This window comes from Prionailurus bengalensis, chromosome C1 (assembly GCF_016509475.1).
Source record: "Prionailurus bengalensis isolate Pbe53 chromosome C1, Fcat_Pben_1.1_paternal_pri, whole genome shotgun sequence".
Taxonomy (NCBI): domain Eukaryota; kingdom Metazoa; phylum Chordata; class Mammalia; order Carnivora; family Felidae; genus Prionailurus; species Prionailurus bengalensis.
Genome location: NC_057345.1, coordinates 71,557,094 through 71,579,916, shown reverse-complemented (window position 1 = coordinate 71,579,916; position 22,823 = coordinate 71,557,094). Strand labels below are relative to the sequence as shown.

General features: G+C 38.6%; 1 protein-coding gene and 1 non-coding gene across 10 annotated transcripts in view; one reads left to right on the top strand and one right to left on the bottom strand.

Annotated features, from left to right (window-relative positions):
• Positions 1 to 22,823, top strand: part of LOC122480708 (SSX family member 2 interacting protein) — a 42,985-nt gene that overhangs the window by 878 nt on the left and 19,284 nt on the right. For all 9 annotated transcript variants that reach the window (XM_043575451.1, XM_043575446.1, XM_043575452.1 and 6 more), the window contains exons 2-4: positions 19,100 to 19,231; positions 20,137 to 20,306; positions 20,776 to 20,988. In XM_043575451.1, coding sequence (XP_043431386.1) covers positions 19,189 to 19,231; positions 20,137 to 20,306; positions 20,776 to 20,988 — 426 coding nt within the window. In that variant the 5' untranslated portion in view covers positions 19,100 to 19,188. The remainder of the gene's footprint in view (positions 1 to 19,099; positions 19,232 to 20,136; positions 20,307 to 20,775; positions 20,989 to 22,823) is intronic.
• On the bottom strand, positions 18,147 to 18,254 carry LOC122482225. The gene has a single exon (XR_006297032.1). It is a non-coding gene; the product is annotated as a U6 spliceosomal RNA (small nuclear RNA).

Genomic DNA, 22,823 nt, shown 5'->3' with positions numbered 1-22,823 from the left:
CCAAGAAATGGAATCTGCTAAATAATTTGTTCCTAGCACGTGTAATGTGGCGATCTTTAGATTATTACCTCATTTCAAGGTCCGTAGTTGTGATTGCCAGATTGTCATTACTTGCAACTCTGATACAGTTCTTGTTGAATCTGAGAGAATCGAGATTTCCCTTTCGTGGGTGGGGCATAATGGGGGAGAGGATTAGAAGAGGCACTCCTCCAAGAGTGGATCTAAACTGAGTGGAAGCGGCCTGGAGTTTGAAATTGCTAAGGCTTCCCTAACACAGATTAGAGTCTGGCTGTAGAGTTGGTGGTGAAAGATGGATGCCTTGGAACATTGCATGGCTCAGGAGGAATTGGTTTACTCTTTAGGTAGAAGAAAATTCTGGTAGCTTGATCTTGAGCTGAAAGGTAGGTATGACTTGACACATTTAGGAGATTGAATAAAACTTGAAAAGAGTGAGAGATCTGGAGAGTGACAAAGATGCTTTTAGAGTTAAACTTGAAGTCAAGCTATCTTGAAATTTAGAAGAAGTTAGAGGTAGATTTATGAACTTGGATTCAGACAGAACTTCCATCAAAACTCCTCTCCTATAGCTATCATAACACGGAGGCCTAGGAATCTTATGTTATTCAAACTAAACAAGTAAAAAAGCTAATGACCAATTTGACCCACTGTTCTGTTTGCTGTCAGTGAAAGTTCCTCAAACAAAATGGTTCTTTGAAAGAGGATTAGCAGCTCTTTTCATAAAATGAAGGCTCATTTAGTGACTTTGCGGGGCCTCTTCAGCCAAGTCGTTTTATCCCTTCCTTCCCTCCTCTTTCCCCATCTGTGCAATGAAGATAATAAAGCCCTAGGATTAAGTAACATGGGTGAAGCAGCTTGAAGATAACTGCAAAGACTGTTATTCTATGCTGAAATGTGAAGATCTCTTCATAACACATTGTGCCTTGTGACAAGACTTGTTAAAGTACGTTCTGTTCCAGGCATGCCGAGGTGGCATATATATGAGAACTAAAACGTTAACTGTTCAGATGATTTGTCAGAAGCCTCAAGACTGGCACAAAGATTGTATATACTCATGGGTTCTCCTAAAACCCGACCTAGCTGCTCTTTGACAAAGCAGGTTTTAAAAAGGTGGACGTTATAAAAGTAGACAAAAGTATCCTTATATGTGTAGTATGTGCCTACAGATAAAAAGGTCAAAGACATTGCCCCACAAGTGTGTGATTTTAGTTCGTTTCACATCCTTAAATCGGAGCCAGTCCAAAGCTTTTTAAGTAGTGTTTCTTTTCATACATTTTACGATAGCTGTGAATATGCCTTGTTGGTTTGTTGCGCTCAAGACACAAAGGGTTTTGATACTTTGAGGGGCTTTTTGTGTCTTTAGTGATGGTGATTATGATTAGCTGGTAATGAAGGTAGATGTTAATCTTGAATTCAGAGGTGACCTAGAGAGGTGCACCATTCACTATTGCTAATGGAAAACAACCTAAAATCATTACTTTTGATAGTGGGTCAGTAGTATACACAGTACCAGCAGATGTACTGAATTATGCTTTAATAAACACTGAGCTGCTGCTTGCCAGACCTAAGGATAAAAAAGATGAGTGTTGCCTTGAGGAGTTTGTTTTGTAGGAAATTAACAGTGTAGGGAGGGAGAGAGCAAAAATAGAAAAGAAAAAGTGCAACTAGGAATAGGCTTTGGAAAGGAAAATTTCGGCTGTGTTTTGACAGAGAAGGAGTTCACCTGGTAAGTGCATGGTGTCACTTCCTGCCCAATATACTGTTGGGGAAATACTAGTGGATTGGTTGTTGGAGTCAGGTGGGGTGTGTTAGTGATAAGGTTAGAGAACAGAGCTATGACCTTTGACCAGTAGATGCTAGGGAGTTTTTAAATGGTTTTGTTTTGTTTTTTATACATTTTTTTTTTAGTGTTTATTTATTTTTTGAGAGAGAGACAGAGTGTGAGCAGGGGAGGGGCAGAGAGAGAGGGAGACACAGAATCCGAAGCAGGCTCCAGGGTCTGAGCTGTCCGCACAGAGCCTGATGTGGGACTCGAACTCAAGAGCTGTGAGATCATGACCTGAGCCGAAGTCAGACGCTTAACTGACGGAGCCACCCAAGCAACCCGCTTTTAAATGGTTTTTATCCAGGAGAATTATACTAGATTTTTAGAAGGGTATTTCTGCCAAAGTCAGTAATTTGAATGATCTGAAAATGTTCTGAATGTAGATAATCTAAGTAGAATCTAAGAGACCTCAGCCCTACTCAACAGTTAAATATAGTTAAAAATAGTTTTTGAAGCCCCCAGAAACTGTAGGAAAGAAAAGTGATTATTCATAGAACCAATTTTTATCAAGGATGTTTTACTTTCAAGATTGGGGGAATAGGGATACAAAGATAAATATATAGCTCCATTTCAAGCAACTTGTAGTTCGGTAAGAGAAATAAAATTATAATGCAGTACGGAAACTAAGTGTCATTAAGGGCTGTTAAAAAACAAAGGCCCTAGCACTGTAGGATTCCGAGATGAGAGAAGACCCACAAATTGTGTTTTAAATGAAAAATAAGTTCTTGGGACACCCGGGTGGCTCAGTTGGTTAAGCTTCTGGCTCTTGTTTTCAGCTCTGGTCCTGATCTCAGGGTTGTGAGCTTAAACCCCTAGTTGGGCTTCTTGCTGGGTGTGGAACCTGCTTAAGATATTCTCTCTCTCTCTCTCTCTCTCTCTCTCTCTCTCTCTCTCTCTCTCCCCCTCCCTCCCTCCCTCCCTCCCTCCCCCTCCCCTCTCCTCCTCTCTCCCTCCTCCCCCTCTCTCTCCCCTCCTCCTCTCTCCCCCCTCCCCCTCTCTCTCCCCCCTCCCCCTCTCTCTCCCCCCTCCCCCTCTCTCTCCCCCCTCCCCCTCTCTCTCCCCCCTCCCCCTCTCTCTCCCCCCTCCCCCTCTCTCTTCCCCCTCCCCCTCTCTCCCCCTCCCCCTCTCTCCCCCTCCCCCTCTCTCCCCCTCCCCCTCTCTCCCCCCTCCCCCTCTCTCTCCCCCCTCTCCCTCTCTCTCCCCCCTCTCCCTCTGCTCCTCTTCCCCCCATCCCCATCTCAAAAAAAAAAGTTCTTAAGTAGAAATTAAGCTACAGCCAGTTAGCCAATAATATTTACAGCTCTCATCTGTTAATTCTTGCTTCCTATATTGCCTTCCCTCCCTCTTAACTCTCCTGAGTCGAATTTTGGTTTTGACCATTCTGCTACTACTTTGACCTTGGGCAAGTTATTACTTGACCTTATCTTCTCTGTCCTTAGTCATCTCATTTGTAAGTTAGGAATAATATATACTTCATGGAGTTGTGATTAAATAATATGTTAATATCCATAATGGTGCCTAGAAAAATAACTTATATTTATTATTTAGTATTTCTATTTGATATAAAAATGCTGCAATTGAATAAGAACTAACTTAAGGACAGAATGTTTTTATTTTTTTGAGTTGCTAGCAGATCTGTGAGCATCTAATAAAGTCTCCACATGTAAGGAACTCAGTTTTCACATTCTGGGAAACTAACCTTGAGTAAATGATATATTGTCTCCTTTTCATATTTGCTCATCACTTTTCTGAAATCCAATTTCTTCACCTTTGTCATAAAGTCACTAATTGCCAAATCCACCATATTTTATTCAGATCTTGCCCTCTCATGGCCTTTGCTGCTGTTCATTACCCCCTCTTCTTTAAAAATTTCTTTTCCCTTAACTTTCCTAGAGTCCACCCCCTACCCCAGTATTTATCTCCCCCAGTATATATCCAGGTTCCCTTCACTCACCTGCTACATGTTAATGTTCTTTAGAGTTCTTTCTGCTGCCTCTCTTTTTCTGTACCACATATGTGCTGACGACTCCTAAATCTGCCCTGATGTCTTTTGATCTCCAGGCCCTAGAGTTTATCCCCATTTGAATGTCTCATGAGGGCATCTCTAAACCCGGTGAGTTCTACACTGAGGTCATTATCACATACTTAACTACACCTGATTTTATTAATCTTCTTCCTCTGTTCTCTTTAAGTGACACTGTTACCTGTCTAGCACCAAAGACAGATTTTCGCATGAGAATAAATGCCTCCCTTTTGTATACTTGTCATCGCGTTTGTCAGTCCTACTTCTGAAGTGTTTATCTGTCCTTCATGATCCTCATCATCATGGCTAAGTCCATCAGCCGGACCCTGACCATTAATTGCGTAGTTGGCTATTAATATTTTTGTGCGAGGGCTGCCGAGAATGGAACCTTAATGTTTTGGAAACATCGAGTTGGGATGAGATTGCTAGAAGAATATTGCTCTAAAGGAATCCTAGCACTACATACAATCATGTACAGGGTTTTAATGAGTGGCCAGTAGCTACTTAAAATCCGAGATGAGTACCGGCTATTGCATATGCCTTTCATCTGAGAGTTAGTCTAGGTTGTAAAGGTCCCAGTCTTGAGTGTGTCAGTCCCTTGCCAATAGATTGTCATCTGCTTGTCTGTACTTTCCTGTCTAAAATTTGGCACCTTCAACATTATTCTTTCTATTCTGTATCTAAGTCTTAAAAATATCCCCACACAAAAGATCTAGAATAGAAAATGCAAGAAGACATCTTAGAAATCGTTAATAAGTAAACCCGTCATCAGCTGTGTTATTTTATAATGAAGAGATGGGCCTGCAGAATTCATATCATTTGCTTGGGATACGTGTTGAGTGTCAAGAGGAGGCCAGGATCTGTGAGGCTTTGGAATCATTAATAGCTAGTTTTTATTCTTACCTTCCATATTATTAAATAGCTGGATTTTCATTCCTGCTCCCAGGTTTGTAACTGGGCAAGTTGGTTTAATCTGTCTCAGATTCTTCCATCTATAAATGGTGTTCTGTCTGCTCCTTTCTAGAGCCATGGTAAGGATGGCATAGCTGATGAGCCACTCGGCTGAGAGTTGTTCTCTCCTACTGGTTTCTTGTAATTAACTGGCATAGGAGTTCCAGTTCTTCACTCCCTGTCCATGCATCCTTTGTAGATCTGTATGGCTTCATAGATCTTTGAAACTATAGCCAAAACTGCTTGTTTTTATACTTTCAGGGGGAGGAAGAATCACTAGCTATCCCTGCCTTAGGAGTTGTCAGGCTGAGGACCCAGGGCTCTTGGTGCCTCATAGCCAGACCAGGTAGAATTTAGTGTTTGACATATTTGAGGGACATTATATATTTAAAAAAAAAATTAAAGGACTTCAGATACAAAGAATTAGTTATATTCTTGGTTCAGGACACATTCTCATAATTAATCTATTTATGTAGTTTTGATGATAGGCACCATCTAACATAACAGTAGTGCCTTGACAATAACTTCCGTATAACCATATAGGCCCTTCCAGCCCTTTTCCCTACCTGTCTCACATGAGGCAACCGTTTACTGAATCTTATATTCATCATTCCCTTGGTGTCTTTTAAAATACAGTTTTATGGCATCTACGGGTTTTCCAAACACATACACAATTAACAACTATGTTACGTGCCCTGTCTTCTGAGACTTGTTTTTTCACTTACTATAATGCAAAATTCATCCACGTGGTATTGCTGAGACTCCTCTATGTTGTGTGTCTCTGGGATTTTCTGATTGCTGCCTAATACTCTGTTTTGCATATATGCCCCACTTTTTTTTTTCATTCTGTTGCTCTTGGGTGTTTGGGTTGCCCCAGGGTTATGCTCTTGTGCTACTTGGCTCATATAAAGAATGTCACTATTTATGTTCATGCCCCTTTGCACAGAGATGCACAAGTTTCTCTTGGATTTATACCTCTAAGGGGACTTGCTAGGTTGTAGAGTATATGAATGGGATATATGAATTTCAGCTGCCAAACTTTGTTTTTCAAAGGTGCTCCCTACCTTCCAAGGTTTGTTGAGCCTTAGCCAGGTTGTCTAGGACTGTTGTTTTCAACCCTCATGTAGTACTCTGGAACACTTTTACATTATTCTCGAAATCCATTCTGTAGCACCCATAGGTAAGAATTCCTTTTTGGTATTCCATATTCTAAGTGCATAAATAGAATACTAACTTACACTGAAACACATTCCGTAGAGTATAAGCCACATTCTCAGACTTGATGCATCAGAATCCCATGGAGTTTCTGTGAAAACACTGATTTTCTGTGTCCCACTCCCAGAGTTTCTGAATCTTTAGACCTGGAATGGGACTTGAGAATTTGCATTTTTAGCAAGTTCTAGATGCTACTGATGCCCATCCTGGGACCACAATTTGAGAACTATAACCAATAACTGAATTTGGGCTGAATCATTGAGAAAGCTATTATACATGATTACACTATTACAAATTCATGAATTATGGTGGGTTTTTTGTTGTTGCTGTTTCCATTGCCTTTACTATGTGTTGTTACCGTAATTATTTTAGGAATAAAATACCGATAAATGGTAACTTTTTTATTTGGACTTCTTAGCTCACTTTCAACCTTACAAAGTAAGATAAATTTTAAAACACTGCTTCTCTTTTGTTCTTAACAATCCTCTTGTAAGAATATGATTGTTGCTTTCCTACATGTATACTGGAAGAATTTGAAATTGGTATACTGTCTCTAAGTTATCATGCTCTTTTTAAAAAAAAATTTTTTTTAATGTTTTATTTATTTTTGAGACAGAGAGCATGAGCCGGGGAGGGGCAGAGAGAGAGGGAGACACAGAATCAGTAGCAGGCTCCGGGCTCCGAGATATCAGCACAGAGCCCGATGCGAGGCTTGAGCTCATGGACTGTAAGATCATGACCTGAGCCGAAGTCGGATGCTTAACTGACTGAGCCACCCAGGCACCCCTAAATTATCATGCTCTTGATTTGTACACTAGATCACCTTGCTGCTTCTATGAGCTGGCACCAATCAAGATTGAATTGAAAGCCATTCTGAGATGCACTATGGCTTAAATGTGGGTTCTTGTCTGTCATCATACTAAAGTAGCATACCTCACACTAATATGTCATTGAACTTAATTGACATTTATTCAGCAAATGTTTTACTGGATCCTACCATGGCTCATTTATGATACATCATAGCAAAGCAGAGTACAAACAGTACAATGCCAGGCCTCTTGACCAGTAGGTCAGTTTAGGTAGTGGGAGACAAGTTTCATTACAGTGAGATCTGTGTTGTAAAAGTTAATGCAAAGTGGGGGCACCTGGGTGGCTCAGTCGGTTAAGCATCCAACTTCAGTTCGAGGATTGGAGCCCTGCATCTGACTCTGTGCTGACAGCTCAGAGCCTGGAGCCTACTTGTCTCTCTCTCTCTCTGCCCCTTACCTGCTCACTCATGCTCTGTCTCTCTTTCTCAAAGGTAAATATAAAAAAAAAAAGTTAATGCAAAGTGACCTGGAAACACAAACAGAAGGGAATGGCAGTTCCAGGAAAGCTTGGCAATTTGGGGTCTATATTCACTAGATTAAAAACAAAATTTTGGGGGGTGCCTGGGTGGCTCAGTCGGTTAAGCATCCGACTTCTGCTCAGGTCATGATCTCGTGGTCTGTGGGTTCCAGCCCCGCGTCGGGCTCTGTGCTGACAGCTCAGAGCCTGGAGCCTGTTTCGGATTCTGTGTCTCCCTCTTTCTCTGACCCTCCCCTGTTCATGCTCTGTCTCTCTCTCTCTCTCTCTCTCTCTCTCTCTCTCTGTCTCTGTCTCTGTCTCAAAATAAATAAACATTAAAAAAAATTAAAAAAAAATTTTTTTAATTGCTATAACATGGAATGTTTTGTCTGTGCTTATATACTTCACATCCCAGTTGCTCAGTTGGAATAATTATTATCTTACTGTAATGTAGTCTCAAGGTGACTTGGCAGAAAAGTGAGTACTTATGTTTGTGTTCAGTTTGAAAAGCAGCTCATGTACTGTGTTTTCCCTCCTCTCTTATAATAAAGACAGTAAGTTGTAATAGTTAATGTGTTGGACTACTTGGGTTTGAATGTTGGCTTTGTCACACTCTAGCTGTGTGACCTTGGGCAAGAAAACCCTCTGGGTCTCGGTTTTGTCATCTGTAATGGGGTGGGGGAAGATAACTATTTGGGCTGTTGTGAGATTGAATGAGTTATTATATTAAAATGCTTTAAATTTTTCCTAGTTAATGGTTTATCCTTAATAAATTGTTACTATTGTTAGGGGCACCTGGTGGCTCAGTGGGTTAAGTGTCTGACTCTTGGTTTCGTCTCAGGTCATGATCTCACAGTTTGTGAGTTCAAGCCCCACATCAGGCTCTGCACTGACAGTTTGAAGTTTGCTTGGAATTCTCTCTCTTTTCCCCTTCCGCTCTTTTTTCTCTCTCTCAAATAAATAGATAAACTTTAAAAAAAAGTTAATCTTGTTAGAATTAGGTAGAATCTCTTTTGCTAAACATACGGTTGTGAAGACCATGTGTGCACATTTTTATAAAGAGGACATTTTGGTATGAATAGCTGTACTCAACTCCATATTAGGTCCCATGAGAAATGTAAAAAAATATATAGTTAATAGACTCAAAATTCTTTAAAGGTCACCTAGTTCAGCCTCCTCATTTTGCAGATGTGGATACTGAAAACCAGAGAAATGATGACTAGGTCAAGGTTGCTCAGTGAATGACAGAAGTGGCCCCAAGAACCTTAGCCCCTGACACCTGGTCTAGTGTTTCATTAAATCAAACTATATAAATACTACCTAACTCTAGGAGAAAGGTCTAGAAAAGTTACAAACTGTTACTAACATGACAATCCTGTGGGATGAGATGGCTGGGTGTAGGGAGGGGTGGACCCTACCTCCATTCACTTCAATATCCTGTGCAGCTTCCTGAAGTGACACTGTCCTGAAACACACTAACAATTCGATTGGGGAGCCATGACCAGAACAGATAAAAACATAAGCAGTGCAAGTCAGTGTATAATGAAGTATCAGGTGATGGGGAATATCTCTAAGTACATACCTTATGTAACTTAATAAACTGCTCTCCTGACGCAAGGAAGTACTGCTGAGTCATAGAAGATCAATAGAGTAAGAGCATTCTTTTTTGAAAAGAATCTTCATAGTTATAAATCCGTGTCAATCTATTTCCCTTCTTTCTCCTACCACATTGAGATTATAACTGAGCCAGAGGGATAGTCCCTTTTGCTAGGTGTGCCAGTACTCTGTCTTTACTCTTCACAGCAGTGCAGTGGGGGATGGTCTTCCCTGATGGGCTAGATCCCCATGGATATACTCCAACAAAGCAGGGCATCATTGTGAAGACTGCGTCACCGTTGCTCACTTGAACGTGTGAATAGGTGGGATAGGTGCTAGAAATGTAACTGATTGGTGGAGAGAGCTTATCATTTGTCTAAGTTGATGTTTCCACTAAAGGGTAGGGATGCTACCATCTGGGATTGATGTGGGAGTACTTCCTCATACATTATCTCATTAATTGTGCATGAGCCCACTGTTTTTAAAGATACTACAAAATAATCCATGCTCCTAAAACACTCCAGCTATATCAAAATGTCCTATTAAAGAAGTGAATGGAGGTAGGGTCCACCCCTCCCTACACCCAGCCATCTCATCCCACAGGATTGTCATGTTAGTAACAGTTTGTAACTTTTCTAGACCTTTCTCCTAGAGTTAGGTAGTATTTATATAGTTTGATTTAATGAAACATGGTGATCATACTATTGATATTATCCATACTGGGTTTTTTTTTTTCAGATCTGCTGTACATGCAGATCTTCTTGAATAATCCCAAAGTAGCCCATCTTTTGGCTAAACTATCTGTATTGGCATTTAACTACTTATTGACGGACGTTTAGATTGTCTCCAGTTTGTTGTCATTATGGTATGCTTGCTCATTTGTATGATGGGATATGTAGTAATAGAAGCGTTTTACAGATTGCAAATTTTTACAGACTGATAGATCGCCATCTAAAACTACAAACTACTGACCGCTGCTAAAGTTCTGTTTCCCTTACATAATTATCTGAGTAGCTGTAGGACTTTTGTATAATTTCTCACTGGTTTTTGCCCAACAGGGCTGCTTGCTTTTGTTTGTTAAGATACTGCAGATGTTTATCATTGTAATTGCCTTTTAAAAACGTGGATTTTTTTTTTCATCATTGTAAGGAAAACACATTCACTTACAGAAAACTTGGAAGACACAAAAAACTAACGATTATGCATAAGATCTGTGTGTAAATGAAAGGGATAAAGTCTGGCTCTTCCCCCTCCCTTTTCTACTCACAGGTTGTTCTTGTTTTCTAGTTTTTTTCTGTTATAACAAATTTCTATCTTATAGAGCAGAATTTATATCTATCTGTATATACTCATATAGTTTTGGGAGTTTTTTTTTTTTTTTTTAACATTTATTTATTTTTGAGACAGAGAGAGACAGAGCATGAACAGGGGAGGGGCAGAGAGAGAGGGAGACACAGAATCTGAAACAGGCTCCAGGCTCTGAGCTGTCAGCCCAGAGCCCGATGCGGGGCTTGAACTCATGGACCGTGAGATCATGACCTGAGCCGAAGTCAGACACTTAACCGACCGAGCCACCCAGGCGCCCTGGGAGTTTTTTAAAGACCAAATAAGGTCATGTTAGATAATTGTTCTGCAACTTTTTTTTTATTATTAACAAAATATTGTAAAATCTTTTCAAGTTAGTAAAGTAATAATAGCTAACGTTTATTGAGTACTTACTGGGCACTTACCATGTAACCAAGACCTTATGTGAAGCCCTGCACATGCATAAACTTTTAATAAGGCTATTAAATAATTTTTAAAACTAAATATATTTACCCATCTAATAATCTTTTGAGACTAAAGACTCTATACTCTCCTTTTGCAAATGAGGAAAATGAAGTTCAGAGATTTCTGTCCAGGGTTTGTGGGTGGTGGAACCGGGGTTTGAAACCCGGTGGTCTGGCTTTGGATCCTGTGCTCTTAACCATTATACCATACTGTTACTCATACTGCAGCAACAGTTGGTTCAAGGGTGTATATAAGAAGTTTAAAATATAGCATGTTGTTCCCTGCTTCCGAAGCTACTAAGAGGGTGGCTTTCTAATGGCAGATTCTGGCTTGGAGCTTCACCAAGATTGTATCCCTCAACCCAAAAGGATATGCATGAAATATTTGACCATAATTTGTGTCTTGACACTACTTTGTGCAGTCTTTGCCCAGTTGGAGATCTGGATTAATGAGTGGTGGCCTTTAATAATTGTTAGGAGTATTGCTTCCTGAGCCTTTCATCCACTAAAGCAGCAGCATGTGTTGGTTAAGAGAATGGGCTCTGGAGTCTAGGGAGGGGGTGGGTAGCCTTTCTGTGCCTTAATTTCCTTGTCTGTAAAAGGAAATGATATAGGATTGTTGTGAGAATTGACATCATATGTAAAACATTTAGAACAGCCTCTGGCACATGTTTGTTAAATCAGTTCCTTAACTACTAGCTATGCTGTGCTTAGTTCTTCACCTATTATGTCATTAAATACCCACAACCACCCTCCAAAAAGAGAGTGCTACCCCGTTTTCCAGGTGAGGAAACCAGCTGGAGAGACTTGGTCAGGATGTGATCCTAGTCTGTCTGGCTCAGGCCTGTGAGGCTTTCCCTGTTGGCACTGTACTCCCGAACCCTCAGGCCTCCTCGTAGCCACAGACTCAACAGAAGGGATGGTTAAGGGAATGCCACATTTGGAGTTTCAGCCATCCAAGTATCTATTCAAACTTAAGTTATGAGGAATTTGTTTCTGTGGAAAATTTGTATACTTTTAAACTGTGCCACTCAGATGAGTTACTTTAGATTTTAAATTTGTAAAAGATAGAATTTCTAAGTTGAATTTGGTGTGTTTCTACACTGATATGCAAACCTCAGTGCTTTTGTGTAAGGTAGTAGAAGTATTTATAATGGAATTTAAATCTGTAGTCTTCTTTGGAGCAAAAATATAGATAGTAGTATTAGTTTTTAAAGTAATAACATTTGCTTTTTGAGAGTAATAACATCTATTTAAAATATGCTGATAACTGAATTTTTAATTTTTATGAGTGAATTCGTAAGATAGGACGAATACATAAAGACATAGTTTTAACAATTTTCTTAACCTGACAATTTGGTGACTCTAACTTTGTGAGATATTAGCGAAGACTTTAATTAGCTGTTTGTGACAAATCCTGTGCAATATTTAGAAGCCTAGATGGTATAGTGAGTGTTACTACATTCCTGTAATGAAAAGCTATTATTTTCTGACACTTGATTGAAGTTTTAGAATTCCGATTAGGTAGGCAATTGCACCTTCTCAAGCTTGAATTTCAAGTGAACTTGAAAAGAACACTTAAAATATTGTACTGTGTGAAGGAAATCTTGTAATCAAGATACTACTTATGTTTCTGCTGAGCTCTTTTTCAGTTGGTAGTTGTGTTAGAGATTTGGGGGATGAAGAGAGTAATACTTTTCTCTGAAGGACTCACATCTTTTGCATCTTTTCCGTTGCTGTTTTCCTTTGCTTCCCAGAATGAACATGTTAATTTATCATCAGTTATTGAGTATTGTTCTGTCTGTTAAGATTAGTGGAGGGAATACAGGAATGTAAAAATTGTAGTACGTGAGAGTCTAGCTAGGAACAATGACACAAATTAGTAAGTATACAGAGGACCTAGAGAATAGAGTTTCGTGAGCTGTGCGGAGGGGATGGTGGTGGTTGTTCTGGGCTTTGAAGAAGCGTTAGTTTGGGGTTAGGTGAGAGACAAAAGCCCAGGTGGAGCACACAGGTTGGAAGTGAGTGGGCCGAATGTGGGATGCAGTTCATTTTATGAACATTTATTGAGCACCTGCTTTGTTTCAGGCACTGTTTGATACAAAGATCCCAACCCTATAGGAAAGTTCATAACTTCCTGTAGACGTTCATAAACTAGTCGTGGGAGGCATCTGCCTATAATAATATGGACAGATGAATTGCACTAGATGATATTGTCGTAAAGGTGATTGTTGCACTTGTCGTATATGATTTCACTTTAGTTATGTTTCAGCTAGAGACATGTAAATTATGGGAGGGACGCAAAATGTATACATATTTTTTTTTACTTGCATTAGTCGTCTATTGCTGCATAACAAATGACTCCAGAACTTCACAGCTTAAAACGACAGACATTTATTTCCCAATTTCTGTCCATCAGGAATTTGGGTGCCTTTGGCTCGGGATCCCTCGCTAGGCTGCTGTGAAGATGTTGACCAAGGCAGCAGTCATCAAGGTTTGACTGGGGGAGGATCTACTTCTAACCTCACTCCTGTGAGTCTAGGCAGGCTTAAGGTCTTCACTGGCTATTGGCTGGAGACATTGAGACATCAGCTCCTTGCCACATTGGCCTCTGCTCACAATATGACAGAAAGAAGGATCCAAGAGGCAGTGGGTGGTAAATGATCCTAATCAGAAGCCACAGCCTTTTTATAACCCAAATATGGAAGAGAAATCTTGTCACCTCTTGGTGTATTCTCTTTGTTAGAAGTTAGCCACTGAATCCAGCCCACATTCAAGGAGCAAGGGCACCCAAAGGTGTGCACACCAGGAAGCAGGGGTAATTGGGAGTCATCTTAGAGGTTGCCTACTCCCAAATTTTGCAAGTGATTATTGTATATTGAGACCCCCAGAGTCTTTTGTATAAAAGGAAGAGCAATAACCAGCCAAGGAACTTTTCTGATGGAAACTAAACAACAACAAAAAACAATGGGTGTAATTAACCTGAACTACAAATGTTTTTGCTAAACATCTACAAACTTTTGGTTTTGATGTTGTCTTAATATTTACTCTAGAATACAAAATGGTAAGATGAGTGATTCCACCCTCGTTAAACTTTCTATAGAACTGAATTCATTTCTGAGAATTGTTTTTAAATCTTTTGAAAGCAAAGTATTTCTAAATGAGGAAAAAAGCTGTTGTTTATGGCATAGCAGAAAAGTTTATGCATATGCCTGAATTTAGGTAGTAGATATGTTCCTTTAAGGACTGTATGCTCTGCGTAGGATGATTTCAGGTGAACTATGGGATTCATGCTCTTTAAGAAATTTGATGGAAATCTTTTTTATTCTATTCTACTTTTAACTCTTGTCTTTCTGTATATAGAGGTTTGTGTGAACAGTGTGGAAAGGTTACCTGGTGACAGAGTGAAAAGAGCAGTTTTGAAGACAGATTTGTGTCCAGGCTTCACAACCAACCAGAAATGTGGCCTCAGGCAATCCTGTTGGCCTCTCTGAGCCCAAGTTTTCTGTCTGTAATATAGATAAATATATATGAAAGAAAATGCTTTGACATGAAGAATGATAAACTTATGAAACTTACTAAAATCTTCATTTTTCATAAAGGGTACAGTTAATTTCAGATGTCTTACTATTTCCCAATTTTCTGTTAGGATTCTAACCTAGAAAATGCCACTAGACAATTCTTAAGTTCTGCATAATAATTTTACCCAGGAAAGACTAGAGTACCCTTGCTTATTTATACCCGAAATATGGCATTGGTACTTTGGCAACATATTAAGGAAGCCAAAGTAGTTCTTCAGAAAAGAGTAAGGTAACATTTTTACAGAAATTACTGCAGTTTTGCTGAAATTAGTAAGATTTTTTGTTATGTAGACTGACTTACTGGAATGTACATTGAGAAATACTTGGAATCAAGAAAGTTTTTTAGATGTCTATATATATGTTACCCACGAGGAGGGAATAAAACTCTCTGATGTAGAGGATAGGAGAAAGAATTTTTATGGATTACTTTATAGATGTTTTCTTTCTTTAATTTATTTCAAGGTTATTCCTCAACAATTTTAGATGAATGAAAGGACCTTTACAGGATGGTTAAATTCTTCAATCTTCAAGTTTTGCTCATAAAATTCATTCATGAATTTCATCTGTCTTGGAATCCAGACAGCTTCCCTAACCAGTGGTATATGGAGAGAAATGGGGGTTGCAGTTTACTTGAATGTGAAATGATTTACTGTAGACCATTTCCTTTTCTCCTTCTATAGTGAATCTATAATAACAATGCTAGTATAGCCAAGTTTGTTCTTATGTGACTTGTCATGGGTGCTCAAGGTTCACTGTGTAATGATTTGCTATGACTTGATTTATCTATTATGTGGAACTTTTCATTGTGTGTTTCAGCACTTGGCTTTAATGGGGTCCTTCTTGGCTGCTTTTGAAGCTTTCAAAGTTGAAATACTTGTGATGGTGTTAGGTTTATGCAGAGCAGAGATATTCCTGTTAGCTTTTTTCTTTATCTTTTGAAGTTAATACTAATTTATTATAATATCTTTATAAAAAATAGTTGGTATCCTTACTGAAATTTAGCTGTGGTTGAGCTAGAAATAACTTGCTTAACTTATTAGTCTCTTGGTTTGGGGATGTATGTTGATTAATAGTCTGGTTGGGTAACTTCTTTTATTACAAGCATTCTGGCGTATAATTTGGTGCATCATTGAACAGAAGAGGATACTTAGAAACTTTTAGATTGTGTGAAGTCAGATACTGTTGGTTAAGTTCTTCTTTTGGTAGAGCTTCAAAGTGGAGTTTTGGTTTTCATTGTGAACATTTAACTAGACCTGAATATTTCACAGTTGGTTGTTTCTTATTGTTTTTGTTATTTTAATTAACAAATTCACTGTCTAAACCTGTAGACAGTGGACAGAGCTACATTCACAGAAGAAGAATAACTGACTTAAATTACAATTTTAAAGAATGGATGTATGGCAAACATTTTGGTGTTTGATCTTTCTGTTATGTATGAAGACAAAAGGTACTTAAGGCAGTATTGTGTCTTATTTTAAAAAAAACAAAACAAAAACAGGAAGGGCTTGGGAAAGTGCCTATTTTCTTCTGATATGATGCCTCCCCTCTATGTCATGATTACAAAGAATTAACCCACTGACAAATGTGTTTTTATGAGGATATCTGCCTCCACATTTTCTCAGGATTTGTGTTCAACTTTTATCATTAAGAGCAACAGTGCCTTTTGTTATATAGATTATGGAATCTCCTGTCAGTTATCTCAAGCAGTCCAGATCTGTGTCCAGATGATGATGATGGTGATGGTGATGATGACAACTCATAGTAATTATGTGTGTCCCATATGCCGAGTCGTGTGCTAAGTACTTCTTTATGTGCTTGAGCTCACTTAATCCTCAGGGAAAATCATGAAGTAAGCCATTACTATGTCATTTTACCAGTGAGGAAAGTAGGGCTTGGAGAGGTTAAGTAACTTAACCAAAGCAGAGCTGGGCTGGTATAGACGGGTTTATTGTCCCTTAGATCCTGTTTTGTTTATGGCTGCTAGCTCTGAAAGCAAAAAGTGAAATCATTGTCTTTCTTGGTGCAGACCTTTATCCTGCTTATCCTGTTCCTGAAGGCACCCATTTAAGGACAGAGGGAAGTGCAAAATAGTTCAGGGTGCTCTTACTAAGGCACATGAGTAGAAAAATAGCAAAAATTGGTGCCGGATTGGGTAACCACCTGTATGTGTGTGACATTGTAACATGTAATACAGCACATAACATAATTTGCATTAGTATGTATTATAGGCTGCTGTTATGACCTAGAAATCATCCTTGATGATTTCTCTTCTGTGTATTTTTAATCCCATCTTCCAAGTCCTGAAGATTCTATCTCCAAAACACATCGCTAATTTATCTACCTGTGTCTATTTCTGTTCAAGCTGTAATGTAAAAGTGTCTTCTTGCCTGAACTCATGCAGTAGCCTCATATCTTCCAGCCTCCATTATTGCCCACCTGCAATATATTCAGGGGGTAGAGTAGCTGAGGTGATCTTTTTCAAAGCCTAGAGAAGATCCTGTTGATTTACTGCCTAAATGCCTTCCATGGCTTTGCATTGCTACTTTGAGAAAATCTACCTTCCTACCATCTGTCCTTGTGTACTTCAGAGATACTGGCCTTCTTTATGGTTTTCATTCTTACCAAGTTCGTTTCTTCTACCTGGGCTGGAACATCTTGTGGCTGACTGTGTATCATTTAGGTCTCAGTTTAAATGTCAACATTTCGATGCAGCCTTCCTTGATGAATCTAGATACCCCCACTCCAGGACTCTCACGTTACTGTGCTTAGCTTTCTTTATAGTTCTTATCACTCTGTGTTAGGTTAATTTATTGTCTCGTTATCTATTTCTACCCCCCCCCCCCAGAATGTAAACTTGAGAGCAGGGCTTCCCCTGTGCCTAGAAGAGGGTGCCTGGCACACAGTAGCACAATTAAAAATATATTGAATGAATGAAAATTTTCCTCTCATTTCAGTATTACATTATGAATATTTCCATAATCTTAAATATTCAGAACGGGCTGCGAACTCTTTGTTTCATAATCCAGATCCGGCCTTTTATTTGGCTTGTTAAAAAATGTTGTTTGGAGTGTAACTTACATCCAGTTAAGTGCACAGATCTTTAGTGTACAACTTGAAGGATTGTACTAATGTGTATACTTGTGCAGCCATCTCGGATCACTGTGGAAAAGGCTCTTTCACATCCTCCTTCCAGCCACTGCCCCTTCCACAGGGTACTTGCGTAATTTTCTAATTAGCTTCTAACATTAGGAGATTTCACAAAATTTCATTTGAATTTTTTTATGGTGTAGAAGTATTTATTTCTTCCATTTTTCTTTATAAAAAAGTGAAAATGATGGTAGGCTGAAACTGTTATGTGAAAGGTTCTTATACTTAGTCCACTTCATTCATACATATTTCTGGCCTCTCATGTATTTGTTAACCACCCTAACTCCACATGGTTGTGTTTAAAGGTGTCCTGTTGTATAAATGTGTCATTTATTTAACCAGTCTCCTGTGGAACATACAAGCTATTTCTGATTTCAAGAACAACTTGTAGATGAATCCTTGTACAAATCTTTTTTCTTTTACTTTCAGGTTTTTATTTTAATTCCAGTTAGTTAATGTAGAGTGTAATATTGGTTTCAGGTGTAGAATCCAGTGGTTATCACTTAAATACAATGCTCAGTGCTCATCAGAAGTGCCCTTCTTAATGTCCATTACCCATCTAGCCCATCCCCCCACCCACCTCCCTCCATCGCCCTCATTTTGTTCTCTGTAGTTAAGAGTCTTTTTTCCTATTATGCCTCTCTCTCTTTTTTCTCCCCTCATGTTAATCTGTTTTGTTTCTTAAATTCCACATAAAAAATATGGAATGTTTCACAAATTTGTGTGTCATCCTTGCACAGGGGCCATGCTAGTCTTCTCTGTATTGTTCCAATTTTTGTATATGTGCTGTTGAAAATGAGCATAAATCATTATTTTATCAGGGTAAAACTTTACAAGTAATTTTTCTAGGTCAAAATGTGTTTTCATTTTTAAGATTTGGTACATATTGCCAAATCACTGGTAGTTGTATAAATTGATGTGATCTTTGTGGCGAGCAGTGTATGGGAGTATGCTTTTTTCTACATCTGTGCCACCATTGGGAATTGCAATTAAATTTTTTTTTTTTTTTTGCTAATATAGTTAGTAAAAACAAAAAATGAGAATGCTATCTAAGAAGTTTTTCTTTCTCTTATCTGTATAAATGCTTTGTACTTTATCTTAGGGAATATAATATAGAAATATCTATTAGTACAACAATGCTGTACCTAGATTTATATTCTGAGTCAAATCATGTACTGTGTACTTCGTATATGAAAAAATATGAATACTTTACTAGAACTCTTTATTCCTGATTCTTTTTTTTTAATTAAAAAAAATTTTTTTTATGTTTATTTAGTTTTGAGAGAGAGGCAGACAGTGTGTGAATTGGGGAAGGGCAGAGAGAGAGAGGGAGACACAGAATCCGAAGCAAGCTCCAGGCTCTGAGCTGTCAGCACAGAGCCCGACGTGGGGCTCGAACTCATGAACCGTGAAATCATAACCTGAGCCAAAGTTGGATGCTTAACCAACTGAGCCACCCAGACATCCCTCTTTACTCCTGATTCTTAAACACACATACACACACGTGCATACATGGACACAGATTATCATTCTGCTCTACCATGGGAGTGCAGGAGTAAATAATGCAAAATCCTTCTTTTTACACATTGATTTTATATTTGCTTTTATTTTTGGTTAAATGCTGTTATTTTATGATTTGCTTTTTAAGGAGATGCCTACATAGAAGAGTGACAGCAGCTGGACTGAATGTTTCACTGCTGAACTGGTTCCTCAGGTATCCTGGCTCTGGTGATTGCTATGGGAGAGTGGATGACTGTTACAGATCCAGATCTGTCTTCAGGTACCTGAGTCTAAAATAAGTATAAACTAAATCAGTAATTGTAAAGGTGGATTTTTAAATGAAACTGTAAAATGATTTACCACAGATATTGAAGATGTGACTAGAGAGAGACATAAATAATTGTAAAATATCTAGATTTTTATTTTGAGAAAAATTATCTGGGAAAGCTAAGAATTGTGCCATACTTAAGTGGGGTTAAATGCCTTTGACGGATGATGAGTTTGATTGTTACTGTTTTTGAGAGAAACGTTTATGCATTTGAAATGAGTTTATTGGCTACTTCAGTACACTTTGATTTATTCCTTTAATATATAAACTTTGACATAGGTGGTTTTTTTCTGTTATTTTTATAAATCTGAAATAGTATAAACTAAGAATCTATTGTATCTTAACATGCCTCCTAAGGGCACTTGATAGTTGTATCTTTTTGAAAAAAAAGTACAGTTGACTCTTGAATAACATGGATTTGAGCTTTGTGGGTCCACTTATACAAGAATTTTTTTTTTGATAAATGTACCATGCTGCATATTTATTTTCTCTTATGATTTTTTAAATAACACTTTTTTTTCTCTAATTTCCTTTTTTGGAAGAATACAGTATATAATACATGTAACATACAAAATATGTGTTAACTGCTTATGTTATTCGTAAGGCTCTGGTCAACAGTAGGCTATTAGTAGTTAAATTTTGGTGAATCAGAAGTTATATACAGATTTTTCAGCTGTGTTGGAAGTCAGTACAGTGTTCAAGGGTCAATTTTGTGTAGTTTTCTTACAAAACCCAGCTTTGTCTGAATTTGAAAATTTTAAAAAATATTTATATAATTCAACATCTTTGGTAACGGAGATAGTTTTCTTTGCATGTGTTTTATAAATTGTTTAAGTAAATACCTTTTATTCTTTCAGAAAGCAAAAATATCTGTCAATATACCTCAGAAACAAAGATGTCTCCATCAAGTTTATACTCACAGCAAGTGCTATGTTCTTCAATACCTTTATCAAAAAATGTGCACAGTTTTTTCAGTGCCTTCTGCACAGAGGAGAATATTGAACAAAGTGTTTCATATCTTGATCAGGTAAAAAAAAAATGTTTTGTGAGAAGAATAGCATAAATCATGTTATATAATAGAACATATCAAAGTTATGAGAAAAACACTTGTTAAGCACATGTATGTTGTTATGTATCGGCCTGGGACTTAAACACACTAGAAATGCAGAGAACCACCGTGATCATCTAGTCTGGATACATGGTAAATGTTTTTGTCAGGAGCAGGTTGGCCTGCACATCACCCTAGGGGCTCTTCCACTTGGAGTCTCTCCCTTATTTTACTGCTGCAGAAACCTGAGTGCCTTGCTCCAGGATACAGGCAATTGCAGAGCAGAGGCTAAAAGAGCCCAGTTCTCTCTGTTCTTTGTCCTTTGGGATATTTACGGTTTTCTTAACTCAGGGTAGTTTTTATGATTTCTCAGAAAATATTTCTGTCTTTTGTTTCTATGCTTAGTTGTCTGATAACTAACTTTGAGGAAAACATTTTCTCCTACCAGGAATTGACTACTTTCGGTTTTCCTTCATTATATGAAGAATCCAAAGGTAAAGACACAAAGAGAGAATTAAATATAGTTGCTGTTTTAAATTGTATGAATGAGCTACTTGTACTTCAGCGGAAGAACCTTCTAGCTCAGGAAAATGTAGAAACACAGAATCTGAAACTGGGAAGTGATATGGACCATCTACAGAACTGCTATGCAAAACTTAAGGTAGAAATTGCATGTCAACCTGTATTTCAATAAGGCAGATGTCTCATAAGCTAAGCCAAATGATAACAATGTTTTCTCTTTAATATTTTTAGGTCTCTGTACATCCTACGGTGCCTACAGGCTAGAGATTATTTTGACAGGGGAGCTGTGGTGGGCTGGAGGGGGTAGTTGGTATACCCTCCAGGTTATAAAAAGGCTGTGGGTTGTGGATAGTACTTTAATTTTAATCAGAGAGGCCTATGGAAGGTCTTATGAATTAGAGTGACTCAGAGTTGTAAGCCTAAGAAGGCAGTAATTCTGCATTAAAACTTTTTATATCTGGATAACCTTGGCTGAGTGTTTTTTAAGTAGATAGTGAATAATCGTGCAATGATATTGATAACCGGGGGCTGTTTAGCCTTTCCCCTAAGGAGTGGTCGCTTATTAGGACAGCCCAGAGTATAGAGTGTTTTCCAGGAAGTCTTCTAATTCAGGGTTTGACCTGGGCCAAAATCAGGTATTTCTCTGTGGACAGAAATGTGTTCAGTGGCAAAAGTTGCTGATCTCTCCTAGTATATGAATCATTCAATTTGTGGAGGAGAATTTATTGAGTATTTTGTGTGCTAGGGTCAATGGGTTTACAGAGGAGTGAACCCCAGTCCCTGCTCTCAAGGAGATTGTAGTCCAGTGGAAGGCGATACATGGAACTAAGATTATTTGCGTCATTAATTGTTCTTGGAGGTAAAAGGAGGCTTCACAGAGACTTAACACTGATCTCAGGTTTGAGGAATAAGTAGAAATTTGCTAATGTTTGGAAAAGACATTCTAGGCAGAGGGTGCAACCTGTTTAAAGCGTAGAGGTATGAGAGAGGATTTTACTTTTAGGAAACAGATAGTAGCCCTGTAGGAGCTGAACTATATGGTTATGATGAAGACGGATAGGTGAGGCTGGGACCCAGGCGTCAGATGATGTGAGCGCATTGTGCAGAAACCTGGAGGCACCAAGGAACGTAAGCAAGAGAAGGCATCGTGGGCATCATGTAGAGATACCAGTCTGGCAGTAGGGTGGAGAAATTATGGGAGAGGTGTAGGTTTGTGTTTGGGGTGGAAGTAGGGAGCCTAGAAGGCATGGTGGAAAGGACAGCTGTTGGCAGGCCTTAGCAGCTGCTAAGGCCAGAAAGGTTTTGCCAGTGGAGGTGGTAAAAGGGAGATATTAAGCAAACTTAGGAGGTAAAATGGGTAGAATTCTATGAAAAATTGAATTTGGGGAGTAAAGAGAGTGATGAATTAAGATACCAGCCAGGTCTCTGTCAACTTTACAGAGGATGATGGTATGATTTACTGAATTAAGTGATATAGCAGGGGGGTGTACAGATTTGCAGGGATGATAGTGAGTTCAGGTAAAGCACTGATAATTACTCAGAGTGAATCTGATTTGACATATGTGGGACATGTCAACTGGCCCAGTGCCTTTAAGTTCAGCCATTCCAAATGGTCTGGCATGATAGGAAGCTTTCAGCACTCCAGAGAAGAAGGTGCCAAAAATTCTGACAGCCTTAGTTATCCAAGTTGTATTCCTAAATTTTATAAATTCCTAAATCCTCTTGAGATCCATTGTTAAAGAGATTGTGCAAGTTGTCATTTATGGTCACTTATGCCATAAGTTGAGTGGGTTTTCTATTTTATAAGGATAAGAGGCTTTTAAAAATATTCCAGTGGTCTCATGCAGAACTTGGCACATTTCCTCACGGAACGTGTGGAATGAATTCAAAGTGAGCATCTTATCCCATACTGATTCCAGCAATGCTGCCGTTCCTCTCTGGAGAAAATCTTCAGAGGTTCCCACTTGCAAGGGA